The 20,975-nt window shown below is 49.8% G+C and overlaps 1 protein-coding gene across 2 annotated transcripts in view; it reads left to right on the plus strand.

Annotated features, from left to right (window-relative positions):
* The window catches only part of Anxa11 (annexin A11), a 47,189-nt gene that overhangs the window by 14,156 nt on the left and 12,058 nt on the right, over positions 1–20,975 (plus strand). Inside the window, exons 2-4 of one of the 2 annotated variants that reach the window (XM_048339150.1) lie at positions 7,162–7,229; positions 17,152–17,214; positions 19,630–19,742. In XM_048339150.1, coding sequence (XP_048195107.1) covers positions 17,160–17,214; positions 19,630–19,742 — 168 coding nt within the window. In that variant the 5' untranslated portion in view covers positions 7,162–7,229; positions 17,152–17,159. The remainder of the gene's footprint in view (positions 1–7,161; positions 7,230–17,151; positions 17,215–19,629; positions 19,743–20,975) is intronic. The other variant, XM_048339151.1, reaches the window with a different exon arrangement.

Consider the following 20,975-nt stretch of genomic DNA (forward strand, 5'->3'; position numbering starts at 1 on the left):
TCCCACACAGGCTGGCTTCAAGCCACAGTCCTCAGATCTCGGCCTCCAGTATAGCTAAGATTTCAAGCGTGAGCCACCAGTGCCCTGCCTCTCTTGTAGTTTTTGATTTCTCAAGAGACTTTACTGGTCACCTAATTGTTCTGTTTTTATAACGTCTTGTTTTTCTCTGGATAAAATATTTTATGTGTCAGGATATTGATTTACATATTTTGTCACTACATCTCATCAGTGTTTCTTCTTTCTTTTCCATTGTTCTTGTTTTTGCCTTTTCTTTATTTTTTGGGGGTGGTGGTGGTGGGAGGGCAGTACTGAGGAGTGATTGAACTCAGAGGTCTCCTGCTCTTGCTTGTTTTTTAGGCTCTACCACTTGAGCCACACTCCAGTCCACCTTTTTGCTGGTTAATTAGGGATAAGAGTCTCTCAGACTTTCCTGCCTGGGTTGGCTTCAAATCCTCAAATCTCAGCCGTCTGAGTAGCTAAGGTTACAGGCATGAGCCCATCCTTGGGTGTTGTGTGATGCTTTCTGTTTACAGGAAGAGCTGATGAAAAGCTAGGGGAGAACAGGGTTTAAGGCCAAGGCCTCTTCTGCCATCAGCTTCTCTTCTCTGCACTTGTGCTGGTGCCTAGGCAGTGAGCCATGCTAGAGCTCTGTGCGGCCATAGCGGTGGATGGAGGAACCAAAAAAATGTCCTGCAAAGTGGCTCTGCTTCCCTTGATGCCCTTTGCACTATGAGCCCTTGGTGTGGGCTGTGGGAAGTTCAGGCCCGGCCTCTTAGGGTCTTATTCTGTCAACATGACATGTCACTTCCCCTCCCTGGTTTGGTTGTCCTTTGTAGGAGGAGAGAGGCCTGAGTCACCCCTGAGGGGCCCCCTTTGACGTGAGACATGCAGAGTAACTGCCCAGCCCGCTCACTTGCTCATCTCTCCCTCCTTGGATCCATTTGCACTGCTGCCTGGGTGTGCTTCCAGGTCACACAGAACCCACCCTGGAGTCCCATTCTCACTGTGGTGACTCATGGTGACTTACAGTACTGGTGAGCCAATTGTGCGCCAGCTTTTATTTGTCCTGGGGCACGCCCTGAGAGCCAGCACCTGCACCCTCTTTTATTGTTGAACTTTTTATGATCGTGGTTTAATGCTTTTCTTGTCAAAGGGGCCTTGGTTAACCTAGGTCAGTTTGTCTACAAGGCAGAGATCTCCATGGAAAGAAGAGACATGGTCACTGCTAAGTTGTTTTTTCCTGTTCTAATTAATTATTCCACACTTTGGCTTAAGTTCATTGAACTTTTTTCTCCCCTTTAATGCCAGGACAGGAGCTTGAACTCAGGGCCTCATTCTCTCCCTTAGCTTTTTCACTCAAGGCTGGTACCACTTGAGCTACTATTCTAGTTCTAGTTTTTTGTTGGTCAACTAGAGATAAGAGTCTCATGGACTATCCTGACCAGGTTGACTTTGAACCATGATTCTTAGAGCTCAGCCTCCTGAATTGCTAGGATTCCAGGTATGAACCACCAGCCAGCCCCCAGTGCCCATGAAACTTTTTTTTGTGGTAAAGTATACATGACATGATTTTTGCCACTTTGAGGTATGGTGTTCAGTGGCACTAAATGCATTCACACTTCACACTGCTCTAGGACCATCACCATCGCAGATCTCGCAACTACCTCACCCCACGGGTCCCCATTTCACAAGAACTCTTCATCTCTTGCCCCCAGCCCCTGACAACAGCATTCCTCTTTCTGTCTCTGAATCTCAGAGAGTTGGAATTGGCAATGTGTGTCCTTTGGTGGCTCAGCATAATGCATTTAATGTTCAGCCATGCTGTATGTATGTCCGAATTTCATTCCTTCTTTATTTTTGGTTCAAGACTCCACTCTACCTGACACTTCACCTCATTGGCTAGCTCTGTACCAACTGAGCCACACTTCCAATTACTTCCCTCCTTTTTTTCCCCCCCTTCAATTTTTAAGTTCTTTGAATGAAACCCAGGGCCTTGCACATCTTAGGCAAGGGCTCTACCACTGAGCCACATTCCTACTCCTGCATTTCCTTCCAGAATAATATTCCATGGTGTGGGCAGGCCATGATTTCCTTGTCCACTACCCACGTGTGAACACCTGGGTCACCTCTACAGAGGACTGTAGTGGTGGGTGCTGTCATGAATGTGAGGGTGCCATCATCTGCTCTCACTTACCTCTGTGTAGCCCACAGGGAGGACTGCTGGACTACATGCTGGTTCTAGATTGAACCATAGCTGTTGTCCAGTTTTCTCTCTGTCTGGCCTCATGGTGCTTTACTCGAGTTGTTAGCAGGATTGCGACCTCTCTGGAGGCTCTGGGAACATCTGTTTTATCCTGTTTTCCAGCTCTGACGGCCATCCCTGGTCCTGGCTGTGGCCCCTCCTCCTCACGCTCCTTCTCATCCTTCACATCTTTGTCCTAGGCAGGACTCTTCCAGTGGAGTTTATCTGGATGATTGAGGCCAGTGTCCCTTCCCATGGCTGCCCCCTCCCTTGCATCTGAACAGTCCCTTTGCCCACGTGGAGTAGCATTCACAGGTTTTGGGGGTGAGGTATCATCCTTTGGGCTATTTTGGGAGGAACCAACAAAGAAATCTGGTGGTGGCCTAGTCTCAGACTTTGAAGCACCCTGCCTTGGACTTTTTCAAACCCAGACTAACATTGTCCTGGGGGCCCTGTGACCTTCATGGTTGCTCTGGGTCTCCCACCATGTGTTAGCTGGTCACTGGTAGATAGACACATCCTTCTCAGTGATCCTTTATTCCTTCATGCCCACATGTCTGAGCCCACTGAGTACATCCTCCTTGGCCAATAGGGAGAGACGAACACTGGGTTGAGTGTTGAGTCAGTAGGAGTGAAAGGAACTGTTCTGTACTTTGCAGAGACTGCATTCTGTCCTCTGCTTAATCTAAGTGGAGTCAGTCAGGTCTCTGCAGAGAGTGTGAAGGTTCAGAGACGTTCTGGTGCCCAGGGAGGAATGTACATCAAGCGGCAGAGTTAGGACCCAAGCACCTCAGCTAACGCTTCTTAGGGAACAAGTGCAGATTACTAGCCTAAGTAAGTAGCTTTGTACGTGGTTATTAGTGCCTGACCCCTCACAGCCATAGTTATTTCTCTCATTTTACAGGTATGGAGAAAGACCCAGAGAGGTCAAGTGGTTTGCCCAAAGTTAGGTTTCAGTTAGGTTTGCCCAAAGGAAGCTACCATGCTGTCTTCAGGTAGGAAAAAAAAAAGTTTATTCTGATCTTCTGGCCCTGAATGTGGTGGTGTGCACAGAAAAAGGAGCAAAACCTGGGGGGGTTGGGGTTAAGTGGGAAGGGGTGGAGAGAGGTGCCACTGTGGATGTGGATGTAACCCCAGAGTCTGAGAATCTCATACAGCTTGAAGGAGGAGTGACTGGGGTCATCCAGGATGTGACCTCAGAGGTAACTGCCCCCAGGTGTGCCAGCCACCTGGGCAATACAGGTGCTGGGCGGAGACTTCTAGAGTAGGGTATGTGGGGTCTTGTGTGGAAAACAGGAGGGAGTAAGTGGAGTCTTATGTGCTGATTTGCACACAGACTTCTCGAAAAGTGGCCTTCCCAGGTGGACTTAATACCCAAGGTCACACAGCTAACAGTAGCGATAGACCTAGAACTGTAATCCTTGTCACTGGATTCCACAGCCTGTGAATCACCCTGGCCGCCCAGGGGCGGGCCTGGAAGATGGTATCAAAGTGTGTGGGCTGCAGAACCCAGAAGGCTCTTGTGACTGTCCTGTGACTTTGGTGGTTTCCGATAGAGAAGCAGATGCTGTGCAAAGATGGGGAGGGTTTAGAGTGTGGGGAGGTGACTGGAAGTAGTGGGCAGGCCCACTGAGAATCTGGCCTAGACATCATGAGCTGGGGGTTGCTTAGGCCGTGTGGCCTGAGCTGCTCAGCCTCTGCTTCTCACCAGGTGAGTGAGGGCTCTGGAGGAGCTCCCCGTAGCCCTCTTCAAAGCTTGACATTTGAAGGACTGTGTTGTCCAGACAGCAACTGACTACTGCAGGGCTTGGAGTGTGGGGCCTCCCTGAGGCCTGGGTGATCTGGGAGAAACTGGGTTGGGATGTGTGGTGCGCAGAGGGTGTGTCCCTGGATGCAGGTGAGGGTTAGGGAAGAGTCCCTTTAAAAGCAGAGACTCTTCACTGAAGGTCCTTGATCTTGATCACAGAATAAGAATTTCTAGGCAAGTCACATGGCAAGAAAACTTGGAGAGGAGCTTTATTGAGTAAGTAAGCAAGCAAACAAGCCCACAAAAAGCAAACAGACTAACAGAAGGGGCAGGGGCATACTTTTAACAGAGTGTGGGGTGCTCTCAAAGGGAAATAGACACACCACTTCTTGGCTGTTAGGGGTATTTATATGGTAATGGGGGGGTCTGGCTTCAAAGTTATGTATGCAAAGCTAGGTGTTTTTTCTGTGCCCTAATTACTTCTGATGCTATTTTCTGAGGTTCTGGATGTTTGGGGGCATTTCTTTCTGGCAAGAATGCATCCTGAGGGGCTGCGAATATGGCCTTAGTGGCAAGAGTGCTTGCCTCATATACATGAAGCCCTGGGTTCGATTCCCAAGCACCACATATATAGAAAAGACCAGACGTGGCCCTGTGGCTCAAGTGGCAGAGTGCTAGCCTTGAGCAAAAAAGAAGCCAGGGCCAGTGCTCAGGCCCTGAGTCCACGCCCCAGGACTGGCAAAAAAAAAAAAAAATGCATCCTGCCATGAAACAGATCCTTATCTTTGAGATAAGGAAGGCACTGTTAATCTGCATTTTGAAAGTAGGAGGTTGCCTAAGTGATCGGAAGCATTTTTCTCAGACAGCCTACATCCTGTCAGACAAGTGTTCATTCTTGGGGTGAGAAATGCATCCATCAGGAAGGAGTGCATCCTGCTGTATCTCTTTGAAGCAAAGATGGCATCTCTGTGTTTCTGAATACCATATTTCTGACTTGCCTTTACCAGGCCTCCTTTTCCTCAAGTTGTCCTGCCTCAGATGAAGAGATTTGACAGCTGTGGAGGGCCTGGACCCCTGTGGGACTTGTGCTCCATTACCATCTCTGTGTGTGTGTGTGTGTGTGTGTGTGTGTGTGTGTGTGTGTGTGTGTTGGTCTAGGTTGTGTCTCAGTCCATTCAGGCTGCTTTAACGGATGACCATAGGCTGAGGTGGTTTAAGCAACAGAAATGTATTGGTCACAGTTGCAGAGGCTCAACATTCAAGATCAAGGTATCAGCAGGCTCAGTGTGTGGTGAGGGGCTGCTTTTGGGGGTTCATTCATGGCACTTCCTCACTGTGTTCTCACTTGGTGATCTCGTTGGTCATTAATTCCATTCACGAGTGCTCCATCCTTGAGACCTAATCTCCTTCCAGAGGCCCCTGCTCCAGCTCCTGATCCACCACACTCCACCACCCTGGGGTTTGACTGGGAGCTGGGGGGAAGGGGCTCACAGATCCTTAATCTCGATTGAGGAGTTAGGCTTGGATAGGGGGCTTTTTCTGCCACTTCTCTCTGCCTATCATAAAAACCTTAGGTTGGCCTTTTCCACAGTTAGCTTCTTTTGGGTTGCTGTGAAGAAATACCTGATTATAACAAAGGAGAAAGGATTTCTTTTGGCTCATAGTTTAGGAGGAATGTTCAGTGTCTGGTCACTTGGATCCATGTTTCTGGGCATGTTCATTTTGAAGTGGAACATTATGGCTGTGCAGTACAGAGCAGTTGACATCATGGCAGACAGGAATTAGGGCAGAGAAAGTAGCCAGGGGTAACAGATCTCCAAGGACCTCCTCCCCCAGTGACCTAATTCCTCCCCTAATGGTTCCAGAACCTCCTAAAACAGTGCCACCAGCTGGGGAGCGACCAAACCCTACTCTTGAATGGCAGCCCATCACCGACTGACTCCAGACTTGTGCTTGCCTTCTTCCAGCCCCAGAAATTGGACTTGAGGTTGGCATGGTACTGAGTGTTGGTGCCCTTTGTGTGAGTAGGAGTGACGGACAGGGCTTGCTGAGAGAGTTGGCTGACTATGTGATCTGGCTAGTGAGGGGAGAGGAGATAGTTTACTCTGCCTGGGCAGAATGAAAGTACTGAGTGCAAGGTGGGGTGCCCAGGGGAGTTGGAACCTCATAGGCTCTACTCGGTGGTCCCCTTCTCCCAGCAGGCTCCCTTTCCCCAAGGCCTTTCCGAGGTGTTTCCCCTGTCAGTGTCTTGCCTCTGCTGGGCCACCGTGCCTGGAACTTGACTTAGACACATGGACATTGAAGAAATTCAAAGAAAACACGGCCAATCTCCTGTTGGTGCTTTCTTTATTAGGAGGGTGGAAAATCCCACATGGCGAAGAAGACCAGTGTACTCAGTATATTAGTTAGCTTTCTGTTACTGTAACAAAACACCTGAAATCAATTAACTTGGAAGGCTCATTTTGGCTCAGTTTCAGATTCTGTCCATGATCTGTTGGCCCTGTTGTTTTTTGGTTTTTTTTTTTTTGGCCAGTCCTGGGCCTTGGACTCAGGGCCTGAGCACTGTCCCTGGCTTCTTCCTGCTCAAGGCTACCACTCCGCCACTTGAGCCACAGCGCCGCTTCTGGCCGTTTTCTGTATATGTGGTGCTGGGGCATCGAACCTAGGGCCTCGTGTATCCGAGGCAGGCACTCTTGCCACTAGGCTATATCCCCAGCCCGGCCCTGTTGTTTTGGAAGGTAGCATATCATGTCAGGAAATGAGTCATGGAGTGTTTAAACTGTTCATCTCCTGACAGCAAAAGAGCAAAGGTCCCATTATTGCCTTCTGACCATGAACCTCAGTGACCTAAGGCCTCCCAGCAAGTTCCACAAGCATAGCTTGGGACTCACCTTTGACACATGGGCCTTTAGGGGACTTCCGGAATCAGACATAGCATCATTCTTCCTATCTTTTACCTTTCACTCTGTTCTCAGCTCCTCACCCACCTTTTCCATCCCCCACAGTTCCCTTCCCATCCTGAGTACTACTACCCAATGTCCCAGGGTTTCCTATAGGAACCCCCTCTCCCCCCATTGTATTTGCATTTTGTATTGTGGAAACCCATACAGTGAGAGCTTAAATAAAATGAGAGTAAATTTGCTATTTGGCTATTACTACTCCCATCTTACAGATGTGGGAATTTGAGGCCCAGAGAGTTAAGTAACCTGCCAAGACCACATAGCTGTAACAGGAGCAGAGGTGGGTGAAACTGACCTCCTGGCTTCAAGTCCATGCTTTCCCTTCCACCCTGCATTATCTTAGGCATGGGCAGGGACACATATCATACAGGAACCAGCGGAGTCCTGATTCCCAGGTTCATGCTATTTCAGCACACCCACCTTTTTGAACCCACTCTTGAGCTCCTATTCCCAAGGATGGCGGGCCTGTGTGGAATTGCAAGGTGGCAGTGAAAGTCCTGGCTTTGAGTCAGACTGCCTAGGTTTGAATCCTGCCTCTGCCATTCACTGCTGGTAACTTCTGTTTCCTCTTTATTAGGAGGATATTCATGGTAGTACTTGTTTTAAGGTTAAATTCCATGTTAAAAGTTCCTAGTACTGTGTCTGGCAAATAGCAATTACTGGTTAAATGGTGACCGTTAGGATGACCTTGTGAGTTTGGGCAACTTGAGGGCAGAATTGCAGGTTTCTTTGTTACAGGGCTTCTGGGAGCCTTTTATTTTGGTATTGTGAATTGGTAGTTTCTTGATGGAGAGGAGGAATTAGTTACAGTACAGAACCATGTGTGGTTGTTAGCATTTGTCAACTTTTAGGACAGCTAATCTTGCTGCCTCTATCTTTGTCTCTCTCTTTTTGTTGTGCTAGCAATTAAACTTCAGTCCTTACATTGCTAGATAGGCATTTCACCTCTTGAGCCATGCCCCCAGTCCTTTTTGCCTTTATGTTTTGAATACGGTTGTATGTGTATGTTCAGTCCAGTCTAGACTGGGATCCTCACATTTACACCTTCCACTTAGAAGCTAGTGGCTAGATGCTGCTCTATGGTTGAGGTAGGGGTCTTGCATTTGTGCCCGGGCTGGCCTTAAACCATGTCCAATCTCCAGAGTAATTAGGATTACAGGTATGGACCACCAGTGCTTGACTAATTTCTCTGTCTTCATATTGTGTGTGTGTGTGTGTGTGTGTGTGTGTGTGTGTGTGTGTGTGTGTGTGTGCGCCTATCCTGAGGCTTAAACTCAGGGCCTAGGCACTATCATTGAGCTTTTTTTGCTTAAGTCCAGTGCTCTACCACTTGAGTTTCAGATCTACTTCTGGATTTTTTTTTTTTTTTTTTTGGCCAGTCCTGGGCCTTGGACTCAGGGACTAAGCACTGTCCCTGGCTTCCTTTTTGCTCAAGGCTAGCACTCTGCCACTTGAGCCACAGCGCCACTTCTGGCTATTTTCTGTATATGTGGTGCTGGGGAGTCGAACCCAGGGCCTCATGTATATGAGGCAGGCACTCTTGCCACTAGGCCATATCCCCAGCCCCTGGATTTTTTTTAATAGTTAATTAGAGACAAGGGTCTCATGGCCTTCTTGCTCTCTGGCTGACTTCGAACCATAATCTTCCGAGCTCAGCCTCCTGAGTAGCTAGGATTAGAGGCGTGAGCCACCGGAGCCCAGTTAATCTGTTACTGAACTATGCTCCTGGTAACCTTACAGCATGCTAAGTGAGGTCAGGCAGCTCGAGCTGCAGGCCACACTGCCTGCTTCAGCTTGGCAACCTGGGTTGGAGTTCAGGTCAGTCCTGAGTGAGACTTGGGGCAGAGGCTGGTGTAAGCAGGTTTTCAGTGGGCCAGAACAGACCTGGGGCCTGCAGGGAAGACTTGGCTCATGTGTGCCCCGTGGCCCTGCGGCTGCCATCAGGGGCTTGTGTTCCCCAGAAGCCCAGTATTGCTTATTGGAGGAGCTTATCCTTGCCCAAAGCCTTGAATTTAATAAGTACCCGTTGTGCTGTTTTTACCCTGTACGTGCAGGCCAAATACCTCTTTGGTGATCCTTATGTGGGCTTAGGGACAAGCAAAGGAAGAATGTCAGCTGCCAGCCTGCACAGCACAGGCTGACTCTGGGCCTTCACTCATCCTCTCATTCAGTCTGTTTATGATGTACAGGTTAAACCAAACACTGGGTAATACAAATACTACATGTAGGAACTCACTGGTCCAAGGACTCAAAAGTCCTGGGGAGGCTGGTTTCCAGGACCCTTGGGGGCTGAGGTGTGCCCCTCCAAGCACCCCAAGCTCCCCTTTTCCTAAGATAAACCAGCACCTGTGTGGCATGAAAACTGAGTGCTATCCTGGCAGTCCAACCATTATGTGTGTGTGTTTAAATTTCATAATCATTGAAGAGATGAAAGATGATAGATGTGTTTTAGGCATGGTGGCATACACCTGTGATCCCAGCTGCTTAGGAGGCAGAAGTAGAGGACTGTGACCCAGGGACATCCCAGACAAAAGCATGAGACCCTATGGGAAAAACAAACTAAAAGCAAAAGGATTTGGAGGAAAAGCACAAGTGGTTGGGCACTTGCCTAACAAGTGTGAGGCCCTGAGTCCAAACCCCCCAGGATGGGAGGTGGGGGGTGGGGAGGGGGGGGAAGAGAGAAAAAGGATCCAAAAAGTTACAGATGAAATAATATACAATGTTGGGGATTTCTTTATCATAAAGTACACAGGGGAGGGGGCAGGGTCTGCCGAGCCAAGACTAGCCTTGCAGTGACCTTTGTGAAGCTGAGGGTTTATGGCTGTGTTCTGCTTTGTGTGTGTTGTCTGTAATAAAAGGTTGTAAAAAGCATCCGTTATTGTGAATCAGTGCCTCTGGACACCATTTACTCCTTGGCATCCAAAGTTGCTGGTCCTTACCTGGTCCACCCAGGGCTGGCTCCTGCTGCTCCCTTTGAGAGCTTCTGATCTGAGCAAGCCTACCCCGTGAGCATTGCAGCTCTAACACCAAGGGATGGGGGTGCAGAGGATCCCTAGGATCCCATCCAGTGTGGACAGTGTGTGTGTGAGAACCCCCAGGGACCTTTTTCAGGAGTTCTGGATCCCAGAGGAAGGAAGAACCAGGCAAGGTGAGAGCCCTGTCTCCTAGGAGGAGCAGGTCTAGGAGGGGAAGGCCCTTGCTGGTGAGGTTTGCGGAGCTTTGCTTCTTGAGCACATTCCTGTCCTGCCTCAGGCCCCTGCTCACACCTGTCTCTTTTCCCCTTCCCACCCTGAGCACTCAGCCGTCTCCAGAGTGGCACATGGCTTAAACTGCCCAGACCAGCTCAGGACTGAACTTCCTCTCCTTAAAAAGGGCTAAGAGGCACAGCAGCTAGGATAGGAATGTGGACTGAAAGGAAAACCAAAACAAGAGTGGCTTTCTCTGTGTGAGTCCTGTTCCCTCTTTCTGGCTCTGGTTCATGCACACTTACCAGTCCAGCACCAGCCGGGCAGATAGGTGTTCACAGATCAGCCCACTTCTGCCCTGAGCTGGAGTGAGTGCAGGCCCACAGCTGAAGTGCTCAGTTGCACAAGTAAATGTGTATTTCATTGTATCTGTAAATGTGTATTTCATTGTATCCCAACATTACCCAGGTCTTACAGCAGAACCTGCTTCCTGCTGGGGTGAGGAGAGTGTGCAAATTCCCAAAGAATCTCCTTTGTGATTAGATTGGTTGCAGATACATGTGTGCTTGCATGAGCCTAATGCATTTGTAAGTGTGTGTATGTGTGTGCACACGCACGTGTGCATGAATGCGTGTGTTACTTAGACTATACATTATAAAGTACAGAGTACTTGGTAGTGACCTTTAGGGAAAGGGAGAGGATAGAGGCACTTTTTTCTCATTGAATTTTCCTAGAATGTGTCTGGCTGCTTAAAAAATATTTTAATCTAAGGCAAATGGATATGTAAAACTCATACATACACAGAAACGGTGGGGCAAAGGGTGAACTAATTCAGCAGTAATACTTACTAGACACTATGTTAGAAATGAACTATACAACTTAGGGGGATGGGAGTTGGGAGGGAAAAAACAAGGAAAATGAGGGAAATGTACGTAATACCTGACTTAGGTAACTGTAATCCCTCTATACATCACATTTACAATGAAAAAAGAACACATACCTCATCAGAATCACATGCACAGGCCATCTTTAACCACCATGATTATAAAACAGACATTTTACAGTTCATAAACTGAGACTGATTCTGGCTCAGTGGACCCTGTGTGGTTGGTTTGGGGTGCTCAACGCTTGCCAGGGGGCACTGGATGCCATCACTGTCCTGTCCCTCTCAATACTGGCTCCTTCTTTATGGTGCTGATACTGGGGCTTGAATTCCGGGTCCTTAGCTTTTTGCTCAAGGCTGGTACTCTTATCACTTTTGAGCCACAGCTCCACTTCGTGCTTTTTTGGTGGTTAGACATAAGAGTCTCATGGCTTTTCCTGCCTGGGCAGGCCTCAAACTGCAGTCTTCAAATCTCTGCCTCCTAAGTAGCTAGATCTAGCTAGACTTGTAGATGTGAGTCACTCACACTTACTTTTTTTTTTTTTTTTTTTGGCCAGTCCTGGGCCTTGGACTCAGGGCCTGAGCACTGTCCCTGGCTTCTTCCCGCTCAAGGCTAGCACTCTGCCACCTGAGCCACAGCGCCCCTTAAAGCTGGCCGTTTTCCATATATGTGGTGCTGGGGAATCGAACCAAGAGCTTCATGTTAGGAGGCAAGCACTCTTGCCACTAGGCCATATTCCCAGCCCCCACACTTACTTTTTTTTTTGGCCAGTCCTGGGGCTTGGACTCAGGGCCTGAGCACTGTCCCTGGCTTCTTCCCGCTCAAGGCTAGCACTCTGCCACTTGAGCCACAGCGCCTCTTCTGGATGTTTTCTGTATATGTGGTGCTGGGGAATCGAACCTAGGGCCTCGTGTATCCGAGGCAGGCACTCTTGCCACTAGGCTATATCCCCAGCCCCACACTTACTTTTTAATAAAAGGTTTTTTTTTTTGTTTTTTTTTGAAGCATGGCTCTAGGGTCACAGTAGCATTGAGCAGATATTTCATGGACTCCATGTGCTTGTGGTCTGTACACCTGCCCAGCTTTCCTCATAATTACGTTCTCACCCTGTGGTGCATTTGTCACAGACAGCACACACTGACAGCATCACACTGACAGGCCTTAGTTTACATCTGGGTTCACAAGCTGGCTGTTTCAGAGTCATTTCACTGCCCTAAACATCCTCTACTTTCCTCCCCTAACTCCAGGCAACTGCTCATCTTCCTATACTTAGTCTCGTTCCTTCTAGAAAGACCTGCAATTATAATTATACAGTAGATTGCTTTTTTAGATTGGCTCCTTTCATTTAGTGATATGCATTTACATGCCTGTCTTGGGGCTTGAACTCAGGGCCTAGGAGCAGTCCCTGAGCTTTTTTGCTCAAGGCTGGCATTTTGGAGGTTAATTGGAGATTAGAGTCTCACGGACTTTCTTGCCCAGGCTGGCTTAGAACCATGATCTATCTCAGCTTGTGCCCAGCTCTTTATTAATTATTTTTAGTGTGGATTAATTGTTCAAAAGTGTGTTGTTTCATTATAGTATTATTATACCTGTATTTTTAATGTTACTTTTTGAGACAGAGTCTTGCTATGTTGCCACAGCAGTCTTTGAACCTCTGGACTTCAGGGACCCTCCTGTCTCACTCTCACAAGTCAGTGCGACTGCTGGTGGGTGCCATCATGCCTGGATTATCAGAGCCATATGGCTGCAACTATAGACTTAATTAAACTTTGTGTAAGAACAGATTCAATATTCAGTGTTAAAAATTGAATGAGGGAAATTTCCAGCTGTCTGTCTGTGTCTGTCTCTCTCTCTCTCTGTGTCTGTCTCTCTTTGTGTCTGTCTGTCTGTCTGTCTCTCTCTCTCTCTCTCTTTTTCTGGTCCTGGGGCTTAAACTCGGCCTGGGCTCTGTCCCTAAGCATCTCTGTGCTCAAGGCTAGCATTCTACCTCTTGAACCACAGCACCACTTCTAGCCTTTTCTGTTTAAGTAGTACTGAGGAATCAAACCTAGGGCTTCATGCATGCTGGGCAAGCACTCTACCACTAAGCCACATTCCCAGTCCAAGACATCCATTTTTATCCAGGTCTGCTTGACAGACAGACATACTGCTGGGCACGGAGGGCCTCAGGTCTTAGTCCTGTGCAGGCTCTGCCCCTCTTGGGCAGCCACTTCTGTCCTCGTGTGGAAGACATGGCACTGTTGTCACTCACCTCTCCCTCCCTTCTCAGTCTCTGGAAGTGAGACAGGGCACTGAACCTCGTGCCCAGACCAGCCTTGCTACTGGCTGGAGCTGTGTCTCTGTCTCCCACTGTCAGGGTGGTTAAAGATGAGGCTCCCCACTGTGCATTGGGAAGACTGAGTGAGGGGAGTGTAGCTCTCTTTTGAAGGTATTTTTGCATTTTTGTCTCAATATAGCATTTCTAGATTTCTGTATGTGGAACTGTGGAACTCTGGCCAGTGTCCTTGGGGGAGCTCTTGACCATTTTTTTTTTTTTTTGGAAGGGGGCTGGCATAGGGGTGTGTGCTAAGGGCTTGGGCATCCCTGAGTGTTTTTTTTTTTTCTCAAGTCTAGCAGTGTATTAGAGCTGCAGCTCCACTTCCGGCTTTTTGGTGGTTAATTAGAGATAAGAATCTCATGGACTTTCCTGCCCACGCTTGCTTCAGACTATGATCCTCAGGTCTCAGCTTCCTGAGTAACTAGGATTACAGATGTCAGCCACCAGCACCTGGCTGTTGGCCCTTTTATGGCAGCTATGTTAACCAAATCAGTGGTTCTGGAACAGAGCTGAGAGAAAAATAAGGCATTTGATGTTGGTAAGAATCACAGAAGGTCTCATGCTAGAGCCAGGGGAAAATTAACAGAAATCCACAACATAGGGCTTCATCTTCCCGGAGACGTGGGAAGGGGTAGCTGTACTGGTGGGGTTGGGGGGTGGTGGGGAGCTGTTACAGGATGTTCCCCTTCAGACCATACCTAGGGAGGTTGGTTCTGAAGAGATCCGAGAGAGAAAAGAGTTGGACATAGGCTGGAAAATATTCCAGGGGGAAAATAGTTGAGAAAACGTGAGGCTGTTCTTGTTGGGAAGAGGAAAGACTGGAGGTGGCGTCTTTGGGGAGAAGGGAGGACTCCCGACTCAGGACTGGGCTCTGCAGTGGGACTTGCCAGCCCAGGGGGCCTCCCTGGCAGAGTTCTTTCCTGGGTACAAACCCTACTCTTGCCAGAAAGCTCCTTGAATGCCCTCCCAGCAGCAAGGGCCATCCTCTGTGTGGGCTGCCCCACCCATGTCTCAAGTCCTTTCAGGTCTGGGTGGAGCTGTCAGGAGCTGAATGGCCCCTGTGTGAGTTATTTTAATCTTGGAAGAAGAGCCAAGACCAATAGCCTCAAGTGTGGCCAGACCTGCCTGTGAATTGAGATTTTTTCTAAAAGTTGGCTTTTAAAAATTAGGAGCACATGAAATGAGGAGAGAGGCCAGTTCTGTCCTGTTCTCCGCTGGGGGGCCGCCAGTGTTACCCAGTGTCTTGCTTATTGCTCAGGGCGGTCTTCCCATGCATGTACCCATGTGCCACTTTGTGTGCTTCTGCTTTCGCTCTTGTTAGGTTAGTATATACAGTTTGCATCTTGATTAATAAAGGGGATTTTTTCCCCTCTACCTCCTCTTAGGGCCAGTACTGGCGGTCAGGCAGAGCCCCCGGGAGGGGAGTTGACAGGAATTTGCGTGGGCTCCATCTGCTCTGTGGGACCTGTTGTGTTGTTTTTTTTACCAGATGTTGGCTGTGGAGGGGTTTTCTGCCACAGCAAAACCCAGTTCCTCATTTCACATAGGCCTGAGTGTAACCAGTAGGAAGTTTCTTGAGTAGAATTGCTGGGTTAAGGGGCGTGTCATTTTAGCGTGGGATCTGTTGGCACCTCATTGAAGGTGAACATCTTCTATTCTTTTTCTGCAACTCCTGTCTATATTATTTGACAGCTTCTCTAGTGTTTAGCAGTTTCCTTGTTACGCATTTTCCCCTCCGTTATTTTCTAGTCCTTGTTTCCTTTGTTGTTATTATTGTTTTATCATCATGCTTTTAGAAACTTTCCCTGTGTCTTTGATGTTTGGAGCTGCTTCTTAATCATGGGGAATGGAGTTGATTTGGTGTGACTCCCGAAGCCCTGCCTGTCATGTGACAGTGGCAGTGGGTGCTCAGGCTGCCCTTTGTGGGACAGCTGCTCCTCCTACATTCACACCCCAGGCTGCTTCTGCCAGTTTGAGGCTGGTGAGCCTGGACCCACTGTGGGGCTCTGCTTACCGCTTACCTAAGGCCAGCCCCACGGGGACCTTAGCCACACTTGCTAAGCGGTCCATTCAGAAAGACAGCTGTGCAAGGTCACTGTGCCGGCTTTCTCCAAGGCCACTGACGTATCACGTGCTTTGCTTGTGGTGGCCTCTGGGCCCACTGGTCAGAACAAATGGCCGTACCTCTAGTGCCAGGCCCATCTGCGAGGACCAGATGTTTCAGCTCCATTCACAGGCCCAGGTCTTCAAGGGAGAGATAGAAGATAACTGAATCTGTGGGTAGGTTGTGCCTAGAGAGTGGTTCTCAAAGTGGGGTTCCCCCATAAGTGCTATCACGTGGGAACTTGTTCAGAATGCAAATTCTGGCTCTGCTGACCAGGAAACCCAGAAAATAAAGAGCTCCGTGTGTGTTCTACCAATCCCTTGGGTGATTCTGAGGCTCCTTCCATCTAAGGGTGGCTATGTGTCTGGACCTGCAGCGGAGTAGGCCACGCACAGGCCTCCTTGCGCACCCTCACTTGGTCCTGGTATATCTTTGGGCATTGCAGAAGCTTCTGATTGATAAGAGCAGGCAGTTGCATGATGGCTTTGGATGGCTGGTCTCCAGGTTGATCTGTGCCTCAGTTTAATTGCCCTGGAGTAGTGGGGCCAAGCTATGCCTTTATGAACACATAAGATGATGCCTAGTGAAATGAACTCCATGTTAGGGAAGCGACTGTTATATCACTGTTGTAATTACTTTCAACATGCCATGTGAAATCGTAGCTTCTATTGTTGATGATCCTCTTGTATCCCCTTCCTGTGATTGTACCCGCACTATTACTGTATCTCATCTGAGTACAGTGGATACTGTATATACTGGTATTAGAACTAGGGAAGTGAAAGGGCATATCAAAATTGAAAGACAAAGGATAAAAAGACAATTCCAAAAGCAATACTTGTAAAATTATTTGTTGTAAACCAACTGAACAACTCATGGGGGGAGAGGGAGAGGGGGAGGGGGGAATGAGGGAGGAGGTAACAAACAGTACAAGAAATGTACCCAAGACCTAACGTATGAAACTGTAACCTCTCTGTACATCACTTTGACAATAAATAAGAAAAAAAAAAGCCCCCCCCCCCCAAAAAAAAGAATCTGCATATGGAAGGACTGCTACTCTGGGTTTCAGGCCCTCTCCTTCCTTTAGCATCCAATCTCCAATCTCCAAGCAAGTCTCTCTCACACTGTCTGGGAGCCTGAGCTTCCTCACTGTCTGAATTCAGGCCCAGCAGCAGATATCCCCCAGGCCCTGCTGAGGGGCCTTCTTGTTTGCGGGAGTGGAAGTTCCCTTCTTGACCCAGACTGCATTGCCCAATGGACTGGAAGTTGGAGGCTGTAAAGTGTGCCTTGGTATCAGATCCCAGATGGGCATGGCTGTGGCTAGCTAGGGGTCTGTAGGAGGAGACAGAGTCCTCTCGAAGAGGATGGTGGGGACAGGGGAAGATGTGGAACAGATGTGGAGTGAGGCACTGTGATCTCTGGCAGCTGCGGTCAAGAGGCCACGTCCAGACATGCAGCCCTGTTCTTGTCAGTGAGTGGGGTACAGCCTGGATGAGGGGTTCTCCAGGAAACCTATGGGCTTCATGGGCCCTTGGAGGCATAGCTTGGCCCAGACATCCTAGCTGGAAAGCCCATAGGGTGCAGGTCAGCGTGGCTTGCTTGAGGTAACACAGGTCCACAGTGGGATGATTGTGGAGCTGCACTTCTAGGTTCCAGGAAACCTAGATGGCAAGGGCTCTGGTCAGAGCCTGAATATGCTGCTTCTTCCCTTCCAGATCGAACCATGAGCTACCCGGGTTATCCCCCACCTGCCGGTGGCTACCCTCCAGCTGCACCAGGTAAGAGGCTCTGGGGTGGTCAGGGTGGAGGAGGGTAGAGCCAGAGCCCCCAACTTCTTGTCCTCCCCAGAGGCAATGCAGGACCCTCCCAGTGGAGGCAGGGGCTGGAGGGATAACTGGGTCTCACTGGTTCTGGAAAGCCTTGGGCCAGGCCAGGACTGGATCTCCTGCCTCAGGTGACGGCAGTGGACAGATGCCTCCAACTCTTCTGAGACTGCTTGTCCTTTGCCAAGTGGCTGCACTGATCTCTTTCCTCACTGAGCTGTCCCTGATATTGAGCAGCAGCCAGAACCACCACAGTGTCTCCCACAAGCACTACAGTTGTCCCTTCCATTCTGCTTGGGGGCGTGGTACTACAGCAGCAGGCTTCCTCTGCCGGGAGTGGATGGACACAGGGGTCAGATACACTGTACATCCCTGCCACTGTCAGGAGCCTTGTGTGACAGGAAAGACATTCCACCTGTGTGGGGAACCGTGGGTGTATGTGTGCCCATCCTGGGCCTTGAACTTAGGGCCTGGGTGCTTTCCCTGAGTTCTCCTCCACCCCCCTAGCATTTGGGCCACAGATCCACTTCTTGCTTTTTGGTGGTTAATTGGAGATGAGTCTCATGGACTTTCTTACCTGGGGTTGGTTTTGAACCATGATCCTCAGATCTCAGTCTCCTAAGTAGCTAAGCTAGGATTACAGGCATGAGCCACTGGTACCCAGCCTCTCATTTTCTTAAATAAGGTTTTATCCCTACCAAATCTTACTTGGGAAGGAATATGAGGCTCCTGGCATGAAAGGGGGATGATGGCCTTTGTAAGGATCGTGTCTGAGGGGCTTTGAGCTCTGCCAGAACCCCTGACATTGTTTGTTTCTTTGGAGCTAAGGTCCTGGGTGCTACATGGAACCTTTCTCCTGTCTAGCAGGTGAAGGGCAGACTCAAGCAGGAAGTGATGTCTTGCCGGGCTCGGGTCGCCTGGGGGGGGGGTCAGGTTCTACTCTAATCGCTCCCTTTCTCACCCTCTCCCCTGGTCACCTGACCCGCAGGTAAGGCCATAGTGGAGTGGGGGGCTCAGGAAAGACCTCAGGTGCACGCGGCCGTACGAGATCGCTTATCCTCCCTCCTTACCCTTGAAGAAAGCCAGGCGTACGCAGATCTCGGAGATGCTTCAAGAGCAAATCTGATTTAATAAGGGAGTGGCTAGCAGCTGATATAGTAGGGGGCGACGAAAGAAGGGGTGATTGACCAAAGAGCTGGCGATAGGCTGGCGAGCTTGTCATAGGACCCCCTCATGAGCTAACGTCACTTGCTTAGCACCACCCCAGGGGGAAAGCCCGCGAGAATGGGGGGCACATGGGCTGGTGAGAAAGTTGGGGGGCTGGTTGCAAAGCCAGTTCTTCTGGTTCCAGACCCAGAGAATTGTGGCCTGCTTCCGCATTCCCCCAGGGCTGGGGGGAAGGGCGGTGTCTCGGGAGCGCTCTCCATTGCCCTTCTCCCTCAAGGCCAAAGCTGAACCCCAACAACGTCTCTGTGTCACAAGGCACTGGGGCCACACTCAGCCATGTTCCTAGGAACAACATCCGCCCCCCCCCCTCCCAATTTCCCAGTGCTGGTTGGTTCAGATCTCCAGTGCAACCCTGCTGCCCATATCCTGCCAGTGGTCACCTTTGTCGCCATTTCTCTTGAGCCCAGCAGTGATGATATGTGAGCAGGTGACCTAGAGAAAGGTGGGCCCCAGTGCCCCCAGGGCCTGGAGCTGCAGAGTGGATTGGAGGCTTCCTGGGCAGGTGTCAGGCCAGTACTGGCCATGATGCTGGTCTCAGTGACAGTGTCACAGTTGCTCCTTGGGCCCCAACTGGGCCCTGCGCAGGTGTGTGCTTGCTCGGTCCTCATCGTGGCAATTCTGGATTCCCATTAGTCACTGCCCCCTCTGTCTACAGGGTTGGACTAGAGGGGCTGAGAGCCCTGCCCGTCACACACCGCTGGCCCTGCTGATGTCAGGGCAGCTACTCATGGCTGCTTTCTACTGTACTCTTATGGACGATGGTGGATGTCTATTTCACCCACCATCTCTATCTTTAAGCTCAACAATCACAGACTCACCACGGCACCCCAGGGTGACCTGTCCTTGTGTCTGTCCTCGCATTCCAAGATGATAGGCTTGGGAGGACAGAGCCTATACCCTGGGCCCTTTCTGCCTCCTAATTACCCTACCATGGGGCAAGACTACCCTGCTTCCTGGAGTGGGCAGAGGCCCCTGCTCCTCTGCTCTGACCCACTTGTCCTGGTGTTTCTCTGTGGTTTTAATACTAGCCTGAGGCCAGTTGGCTGCTTTCCTGACCTCACCCCCCTGGAGCCTGAATCTCTGCCTTTCTCTGACAAGTCAGGGATGGATGGAAGGAGCTGACTGACTTGATGTTGCTTTCAGGAGGAGGTGCCTGGGGAGGTGCTGCCTACCCCCCGCCCAACATGCCCCCCATCGGGCTAGATAATGTGGCCAACTATGCAGGCCAGTTTAACCAGGACTACCTCTCAGGAATGGTGAGTCCAGCTCCCCCCCCCCCCCCACGGCTGCCCCTGAGCCCCCACTACATGGCCAGATCAAGACCGCTGCCCCCGGGGTGCCTCCTGTGAGTGCACCATGAGCATGGAGTGCACTGAGCACATCAAGGTTTTCACCAGGTGGCCACCGACTCTCCATTCTTCTCCACACTTAGGTTTCTCTGAAAAATTAGGAGAAAAGATCACAGTGGGCCTGTCCCTCAGCGTCAGATGTGCTGTGTACAACCATCTGTGTGTGTGTGCATGCATGCATGTGTGTGTGCACATGTGTGTCTGTGACACAGGCTTGTTAGCTCCTCTGGTTAGTACTGGGTAGACATATTGCAAGTAGCTTAGACAAACATGTTCTTATTTATTTTGTTTTTAAAATGGTGTATTTTATAATCTGAAAACAGATGTGTGCTTAGTGGAAACTGCATCTAGTGCACACCAAATACGTACCTGGCTTCGTGCAGGGAATAGATGAATAGGACAAGCAGAAGTCTTGGCTCTCGTGAAGTTGTTATGGGAAAGACACAGAAGCACACCATCCCCTGGTGGTGGCACTGTGTATGGATGCTGTGGAAACACAAAGACAGAGAAGAGAATGGGGCGGGGCATGTGGCATGACACTGGATCAGGGTTTCATTTTGTTTTGTTTTTTGGGGAGGGGGCCCCGGGGCTTGAACTCAGGGCCTGAGCACTGCCCCTTAGCTTTTTCACTCAAGGCTAACATTCTACCACTTGAGCCACAGCTCTTCTTCTGGCCCTCTGGTGGTTAATGGGAAATAAGAGCCTGTCAGATTTTTCTGTCCAGGCTGGCTTTGAACCCATCATCCTCAGATCTCAATCTGGAGTAGTTAGGATTATAGGCATGGACCACTGGCACCTGGCTGGGGTAAAAATGTTGGAGATGGAGGTCAGGAGGGCTTAGATATGCCCTTGAGCTGAGTTGTGTGTAGGGTGTGTGTATGTGTGTGTGCAGTGTGCATGTGTAAGGGCCGCCATGCCCTGAGTTTCCAGTCCCCTGAGGTGCAGAGGGACAGTGAATGCGGCCCACACAGCTGAAGAGGAGAGGAAAATGGTGGGCCAGGTCTCACAGGCCATAGGAGGCCCTCTTGATTCAGGCTTCCGTTCTAGTCTTACCCGAGCATGTCCTGTCAAGTGGCCATTAATAGATTCATAGGATGCCATAGCAGGTCTGCCTTGAGCTCCTGGAGCTGTGAGCCCTTT

The sequence above is a fragment of the Perognathus longimembris genome, chromosome 2, assembly GCF_023159225.1.
Source record: "Perognathus longimembris pacificus isolate PPM17 chromosome 2, ASM2315922v1, whole genome shotgun sequence".
Classification (NCBI taxonomy): domain Eukaryota; kingdom Metazoa; phylum Chordata; class Mammalia; order Rodentia; family Heteromyidae; genus Perognathus; species Perognathus longimembris.